Raw genomic sequence first — 9,061 nt, 5'->3', positions numbered from 1 at the left:
ATGGGACCTCATGTGTCAAGTGAGCTCCACTATTTTTAACACTGACCAATGTCACTGTATTACGGTGGAGCTCATTTGACACGTGATGCTCCACCATTGGACTCCAAACACAAACTACATTAGGACTCATGATGTAATATTTTCTCGATATAAACCGATAGTGGGCCCCACAAATCCCACTATTCCACATCCTATCCGAACCGGTTTGAATCAGGCCGGCTTGCCTTTTGTGTGGGTCCAACCGATCCCATTATCTACAATTTTTTTTAATTACTTATTTTAATTTTCTCATCGGCTTTATTTATTCCTTTTTTTTTTATCGGGTTAATTAATCATTTCGTATTTCTATTTACTCGACCGTTTGATTGCCACGTGGCATGTCATAATTGAAATTGACGTATACATTGACCAATTAAATAAAAAAAAAAATCTTTATTGACAATCTTCGTCGTAATGTTTCGTTAATTACCGGAGTCCGAACGCTTAGGCTTTGGGAAAGCCAAAAAAAAATAATAATAATAAAGAATTTTCATTAATGGGAAATTTAATTTATATCGTGACATATATATTCAATATTAAATTATTAAATTTTATATTATTTTTTTTTAAATTTTTTTGTGCATGAGAAAAAATAAGCTCCTCAGACAATCATAAAAAGGATGATCGTCAGACGTTAAGCTATGGAGGTGTGGTGTGTCGCTGACGAGTAAGGACGATTGATTTAGGGCAAAGCGAACCGAAAAACCTAACGACTATGACTGAGGCATGGACTTAACAAAATGATCGACAAATTGTTAGGTCAAGAGATTCGATTGACCATGGGCCGACGCTTGATGTCACACTATCAACTACAAAACTTGTCTGTGCAACTAAAAGATGGGTGTGGATGGTTGAAGCATCTAGAATCACACGGGAGATGAAGGTGAAAGGAGGCCCAATGCTTCACGAAGACATTGCTTCTCAAGTGCTACAGTTAAAAGGAAGCATTTTAGTTGAAATTATATAGGGGTCTCACCCAAGCCCTTTGGCTAGATTTCTTTTTTATTTTAATTGCTACGACGTATCTTTTCATGGGGTCAACTCGTATACATATGAATCATTGTCTAAAAAAAAAGCTCTTGGATTCTGATTCCTCTATTAAGGAATCTCAGTCTAACACTAAGATTTTTTTGGCCTTTTCTCAAGGGGCCCACATTATCTCATATTTTGTGTGTACTCTATTTACTTGGGCGTGATTCAAAGATAAATTTGGGTTCAACTGCATTTTTTTTTATATTTTATATGTTTTATGATTGTGAAATTGTGGAATCTTGATTTATTCGTGAATCACACCTTAAGTAATATAGCATAAGAATTGCGATATAGAGAGAGAGAGAGAGCACTCGATGAAAAGTAAATTGTATCAATCATGTTGTCCTTTCTTGACCTTGTATCTTTCATTCCTTATATATGAAACGATCCATCTATTTATAGAAGCTAGAATACAATATGTGATATTATATTTTTTGCCCCTATTTTAATGAGAGTTCTATAAGGTATTCTAAGTGTTATATATGTATGAGTTTATCACTCTGTTAATCTTTGACTTATTCAATAAACCTTGACTGCTAGGTTTAGTCGGAGTTGCTAGTCGGCTGAGCTCAATTTGCCTCGGGTTGGCATGATTGGTTTGATTGATTGAGTTAGTTCGGCTGCCAACTCTAAACAATAGATAGAGGGAGTTTCTGGACACCCCCGGTGTGATTGGAGATACCAAGGGACTAAATATTCCCTTGAGTCAGCTTCTTCAAGTTGATTGGTTCATATATCTCTTTATCTCGTTGCTGACCGAACAACTCGGATTCGGGTTATTCAATCGCCTTCGTGACTCGATCGGTTTTAGTCTTGCTTGCTTTGTCGTGGACAACAGCTCCTGATCTGATAAATGGGTCTCCTAATCTTTTATTGATGGGCCCTCCTTAGTGGTCCTCTCTTAATTCTGAACCATTATATCTCCTCAAGATCAACACGGATATATTTCCAATGCATACAAATATTTCTATTACTATTTTATTCTATAAAGTTGTGTGGTGCAAATCTAAAAAAGAACGGACTCCACCCGTAATATTTTTTTATATTTAGACCCCTTCTAAAGAACCGGGCTTCTCATTTGCTAGCTGGTGATTCAAGCTCAGTCCGAACTTCTAACTTGGAATTGGTCCGGTTAGACCACTCAATTCTTATGTATTTACGTATCCACCACTTAAATTTTAATTTTCACATGTCACAGTATCTATGCCTGTACATGCATATTTCTTTTTTTTAGTTTAAAATAGGGATATTTTTTATATTTTATGATAAATTTGAGTGGTATAGATGATACTTAGGTATTATTATTTCGTCTATACATGAAAATGTGAATTTTATTTAAAAAAAAATAAAAAATAGTTATATTTTTATATTTAAATACATAGAAATTGGATGGTATTTATGTAAATGCACCTATTATTTTTTAATTGCACTCATGAACACTTATATTTGCCAAGCCTTCCCTCAATCTGAAAAAGGAAGTAGAGAATCACCTCCTTCGGTGCTTCCCAAAGATCCAGTTTTTCTACTTTTTCACCGGCGCAGAAGTTTGATCCGCCGGCGATCTCCTTCGATCTAACGGGCGGAGAATGCCGTCAATGGAGTTGCAGAGCTCTTCCGCAACATTCGCTTCTTTCAGCCGCTCGCTCCTGAACCTCCACCGTGACCTCGACGATCTGCAGCAGGAGCCAGCCGGGTGGATTCAAGAGCAGGGCATTGATGCGTTTCAGCTTCATGTCGCGGAGCTATTCGCGGAGCTTTCTGCCGCTGGAGGAGATGATCTTCTTTCCCTTACCTGGATTCGGAAGCTATTGGACGCTTTCCTCTTTTGCCAGGAGGAATTCCGCTTCATTCTGTTCAACAATCGCCATCTCCTCTCCCGATCTCCAATGGATCGTCTCATCTCCGATTTCTATGATCGCGGCGTCAAAGCCCTGGATCTATGCAACGCCATTCGCGATGGGATCGAGCAGGTCAGGCAATGGGAAAAGCTCATGGAGATTGTTCTTATTGCGTTGGATCCGCGGCAAAGTTTCATTAGTCAGGGCCAAATACGCCGCTCAGAGAAGGCCCTGATTGACCTAGCTTTCTTCATACACGACGAGAAGGAATCCTCATCTGTTACTGTGCAGCGAAACCGTTCGTTTAGTCTGCAACAACGGGCAGCTGGACACTACAGATCATATTCCTGGAGTGTTTCTAGGTCATGGTCGGCAGCCAAGCAGCTGCAGGCTATCGGAAACAATATCTATTTTCCACGTAGCCATGAGGTTGTTGCCACCAGTGGGCTAGCGAATTCAGTTTTCACTATGAATTCATTGCTCCATTTCGTGATGTGGGTTCTGGTTGCTGCAATTCCTTGCCAGGATCGCGGTCTTCAAGCTCATTTCTCAATTCTGAAGAGCTTTCCTTGGGGAGCTTCAGTGATTTCGCTCCATGAGAGGATAATGGAGGAGTCTAAGAAGAGAGAAAGGAAGAAGTCTGTTGGTTTGTTGAAAGAGATTCATCAGCTAGAGAAGTGCACTCTTCGCTTGCTGCAGTTGACAGAATCTGTTGAACAGTTCCCAGAGAGGGAGGAGGAAGAGATGATCAGACAGGCAGTGCTTGGATTCGGTCATGTCTATAATTCAATGAAGGATGATTTAGACCTACTTGAACGACAAATTAGACATGTTTTCCATGAGATTGTGCACAGCCGAATTGATGGGCTTGATTGCTTGCATAAACCGAAATGAGTTTGCTGTTTGGTGCTGTAAATTGATGGTTTCAGCTCGAAAAAGAAGCAACTTTTCAGCAGTAATTTCCTGTACTAGATACAAACAGAGATAAATTGGAGGAAAACAAAACTGGGGAGAAGACAAAGCATTAAGTGAAACATCGCTCCTGCTGTAAGTTTACGAACAGTTTTCTTGTGTTTACAGTGATTGTCGTGAGTAAAAGAGATTTTTTTGTGGGGAAAAAAAAGTTATTTTTAAAATATTTTTTATTGGATTCTTAAAACTTCTATGAGCGTTGTGGATATTTTGTTCGATTAGTTCTGCATTTTTCTTTGTCTTAGAACAAAAAAACGTTATTTTTTAAAATTTTTTATTGGATTCTCAAAACTTCTATGAGCGTTGTGGATATTCTGTTCGATTAGTTCTGCATTTTTCTTTGTCTTAGAAGTGATCGTGTGAATTTAAATTTGCCATCTTTGTAATTTTTCAAGTAAAGGTTGGGTGTATTATTGCCACAAGTTAGTGCAATTTGTTATGCAGAGCTAAATTTCTTATTGTTCTTGAATTTTCTAAACGAGTGAGTGATGCAGTTTTGCAAGAGTCGTTTCACTTTCCTTCATCATTAAGGTATTTAGGATGATTATTAAACATTTATTCTTACTCAGAATTCAATTAATTTTAAAAAAGATTTTAATTTATCATTGCCTAAGATACAGGACGAGCAATGAGACTCCTAGGCCTATGCCTTTGCTTATGTTATTTTTCCAAGATGCGAATTATCTTTTTTTGAGCTTCTTTTGGATACTACATATCTATGATAGCCTTCTACTCTCCACTTTTCCCAACCTCAAATAATTATTTACATATGCCTTTTCATCTTTTACTGTTGCAATTCTCAAAATTGTATTGACTCATAAGCTTGTCTCAATATTAATAGATGAGATATTAAAATGAGCTTATACAATGGGCATAGGTCCATGGAGCAAATCACTTTAATTTCTTTTTCTTCTTGGCTTGTGTTGTTGATAAGTTCTACTTTTAAAGTAGCTTTGAAATAGGTTGTCTTTCTTCTCTTATAGAACTATTGAACATTGTTTTTTTGCCCATTCTCTCCAACTGTCGAGAGATCCAATTGGTCATTTCTCTAGCAATGTATTTAGTAAGATAAGCTCTGGTTTTGAAAAGGGCGAGTTGTTATTGATGATGATAATGCACAGATCCTCCTCTCCTCAATCTTTTTAATAATGGTATGTTTGAACGCTGCCTAAGTGAGCCTCATACAAATCTTTTCGCACTTGCATTCACCACTTAAATGCATGTTAATGCTCAATTTATCGAGATAATGTCCAACTACGTACATTGGCTTCCTCTTACATGGATTGAAGTTATTTAGGAAGGGGTTGTTTTCCCTAATAATGCATGTCATATGTGACATCTTGCAAGCATTTTATCCTTCATTTTTGATATAACAACCCAAATCTCACTCATCAAGACATTGTTCGCTTTGGCCTAGTGGCCTCACGGTTTTGCCTCATTGATATAACTTCCCAAGAGGCCTCCTATCCCAGGAATGCTCCATCTAGAGCATGTTTAACTTTGCAGTTTCTACCAAAAATTCCATTATGTTTAACTTTGGAGTTTCAATTGAAATTTCTTTGTTTCACTAAAATGTGTCTCTATGTTTAAGAGCTCGGCTTCAATCTATTTACTGGGTTCACAATCTCCCTCACTTGACTACCTAACATCTTTGTCAGTACTCTTTATCTGAAATCATCCACCAGACATATGAGATTCTAGCGGTGGCCCCTATAGATTCAAGAGGTGTCTCCTACCATGTAACACTTCATCTCATCTTTGGTTCAAGTGGTGGCTCCTATGGCCTAAGACTTTGGTCCGTATGTCACTTACTTCCCATCTTTCAGTTAGTGTAATGTTCTGATACCATTGGTAATTGCCTAAACTCTCTGTCGTCAAAATATTGTCTGCTTTGGCCTAGTGACCTCACTGTCTTACCTCATTGGTGTAACTTCTTAGGAGGCCACCCATCCCAAGAGTGCACATAGCTTTGGAGTTTCTATTGAAATTCCACTGTTAGATCAAAAGACGCCTCGATGTTTAAGAGTTCGACTTCAATCTACATGAGGGGTTTGACACTTGAGAAGTTGACCTGGGTGAATCCTCAAGCTCAAAGCCCTATAGTTCTACTATAAGGACACCATTGACCCTATGAAGCGCCTACATTTGTTTGATAATGTCACTTCTCTTTATAACATCATTAGCATCATAGACTATATTTCTTGTAATATTGTTTCATGCTTTTGTTTTGATACTTCTTAATTTCATCTACTAAAGGAATTGTCTTATATCTTCATTGTACTACTTTTAGTCCCTTGATTGTCCATAAGGACTTCATAGACTCTTTTCCATCAAAAAGAAAATTTGCATAGAAAAAAGAGTCAGAAGAACCTTTGAGAGTATCTTTCTTGCTTTATTTATGCCTCGCACAAAATTATGTAGTACAACCCATCAATTATCTTTTCTATTTGTGCCATCAAATCCTCAATCTTTAATGGACTCGTCGCTCATGCAAGCTTTTAGGATTACAACTTCATATTAAAACATGATATTCTAAATAGCACACAACTACTAAGTGCATCTTAAACTACTTTGGTGTAAAAATAAAAGCATTCAAAAGGTGTAGTATGCTTCATTCATCCATTTAAAATATTTGATAAAAATAATAATCATATATTTTTCACAAGCATAATATAAATCATAGGTATAAGATAATTAAACAAGTGCTTTATACATGCACATTGAACCCAATAATTCTCCATTCACTATAAAAAATATGTGGACCTTGAAATTGACTTGAGTGTCTAATGAGACCTTTGTCTACTATTCATTAAATGTCGGATAACCCATATATTATTTGATTTAATTTCTTAAAAAAATACACAAGCTTTGATAAACTTTTCCTTTGTAGATGTCCCCTTGCATTGGCTATGAGTAGAAGCATACGTGGCATCTTTTAATGATGTAATTTCCACAATGATGATTTTGAACTATTATAGAATGTAAAAAATACAATAATAATTAAAGCATTCTCATCATAGATTAAGCATATGATTCCAACAAACTTATTATTGAACTGATTGTCTTACTAACATGAACCCAGCAACAATAAAAATGCTTCAATTGAAGTCCAAATGAGCTCAAATCAAACACTTGAATTGTTATCGAAAACTTCAAGATATTCATTGACGAACCAAACAAACTCAAATTTTTGCATGCTTACAGTTAATACACTAAGAGTTTTAAATTCTGACATCATTAAGACGTACAATTTCTAGAAACAAAATTAATAATCAAACGAATTAATGATGGTTTTCCATAAATATATTTTTAATTTTTACTTAATTTTTCAAAATGCCACTAAGAAATTATAAAAGACTTTATATAAATATTACTTAGCCTCAAGAGAAGAGAGCTTTGAGATATGAAATGCTCTAATTGAGATATGAAATGCTCTAAAGCTTTGTTTGATTTGATGTCAATAGTCACCATTCTACTATTATTATCCAACTACAATTGCTCTATTGCCTTTGCTCAGTTATTGTCACTCATTTGCTATCATTCTATTGCTATTGCCTGACTAGTATCTCCTATCTACCATTATTCAAATGGCATCGCTCAACTGTTGTCAGCCTACAACTTTCATCATCCTTCAATAATTCTTCAACATTATTTATAATATTTTACAAAAAGTTAAACTCGTGAACTTATATTTTTAGAGATATAATCATTACATATCACCTAACTCTTGTGTATGTACATGTCTAGCACATAAATATACCTATTGTCATGCATATTATTCAAGCCTTTAACATATATGAAAAAGTACCTCCATTATTATCTTTTTAAAAGTGAAAAACATATTTTCATGCATAGATTTATGACATCAAAATATTATAATTATAAATATTGATGTGTCATTAAGAAATTTTATCATTGGACATGAATCTCAATGTTTTTTTGAGTAATAAATATTTTGGATTCGAATTAAAGGTTATCGAGAGCCTCCATTTCAACAAGTTTTTAGTGTAACTAACAATCTTGACATGTTGAATCCGGTGACACAAAAATTGGTCTAATCCGAGTCTAATCAAGTCTAGATCATGACATTAAAACATATTTGGAGGCTTCAATTGGATTATTGGATGGTCAAATGAATTTGATATACTTATAGTTAATCGAGTACCTTAATGAGATGAAGCCTAATGTCGCTTAATTTTGAGATCATTAAGACCCTCAAATCATTAGAAAAACATATATGATCAAGTGAATCAATACAGGTCGTCAGATCAGATGATTGTAGAAGTTGTTATGTACAAAATGACCAAAATATCTCTCCATGGAGGTAATAAATAAACCCCCATCTTTACTTTAGTAGGGTTGCAAGGTGGCAGAATGAGAAGAATTTCAATGTTTTTCTGGACTGAAAACTTAACGATAACTTCTGGCCTCTGTAATTGTCGATCATTGTTCACCTCCACCCTTGCTCATCGTCGTCAGGCAATCCTATTTGTGTCCTCATATCAGAAATACAATCGTAATGCATAACACCGTATTGCAGATTCAATGATAACTTTTGGCGACTTACGAAACTTTCTGTACGCCATATACAGACAAGTGCTATAACTTGTGTAAAATTGTAAGTCTATTCTTCCAATTGCGATTATGCCTTTGTAATTACACATTGATGGTAGATTACATTAATTCGGTAAAACTTTGATATGTTTTTTTTGGATTTTCTCATATAAAAATTTCTTGTCTTCTAGTATTTCTAACACATAACAACTAACAAATAGGAACATTAAATTTTGATTATTAGATATATAAATACATAAGTATTATGTAGTATGTATGTAAATTTCTCCAAAAAAAAAAAAAATTATTATTTTAAATTGCTCATTTGGGAGAGCCCCATTTCACTCGTGGGAAAAGCTCGGTCATCGTTTCAAGAGAACCAGCTTCCAGACACCACGAGCAAAGCGCGTCCTGGCTCGAGGGTTTTAGCTCTGCTCCGGTAGGGTTTAACATTTTCCCGCCGGCGTCTTTCCCGAGCTTCGGTCTACCTCGCCGGCGAAACAATTCACTTTCGCTGTCTTTTCTGTTTCACGATTGATTTCGTATAACCCATTCTCTTCTCGTTATGAAAAACGTAGTTTCACCAACCCTTATGCTCAAGCTCTCCCGCTCTTCCTTTTATCGCC

General features: G+C 35.8%; 1 protein-coding gene across 1 annotated transcript; it reads left to right on the top strand.

The window, feature by feature from the left end:
- The first annotated feature begins 2,666 nt into the window (after positions 1–2,666).
- LOC110020068 lies at positions 2,667–3,803 on the top strand. The gene has a single exon (XM_020718040.1). The coding sequence runs from the start codon at positions 2,667–2,669 to the stop codon at positions 3,801–3,803; it is 1,137 nt and encodes a 378-aa protein (XP_020573699.1).
- The last annotated feature ends 5,258 nt before the right edge of the window (positions 3,804–9,061 follow it).

Source organism: Phalaenopsis equestris, unplaced genomic scaffold (genome assembly GCF_001263595.1).
Source record: "Phalaenopsis equestris unplaced genomic scaffold, ASM126359v1 Scaffold000090, whole genome shotgun sequence".
Taxonomy (NCBI): domain Eukaryota; kingdom Viridiplantae; phylum Streptophyta; class Magnoliopsida; order Asparagales; family Orchidaceae; genus Phalaenopsis; species Phalaenopsis equestris.
The sequence above is the reverse complement of the archived record's forward strand: the minus strand, read 5'-3'. Positions and strand labels throughout refer to the sequence as shown.

Excerpts from the sequence above, each read along its gene's own strand:
- LOC110020068 (XM_020718040.1), top strand. The coding sequence starts at position 2,667 with ATGGAGTTGCAGAGCTCTTCCGCAACATTCGCTTCTTTCAGCCGCTCG.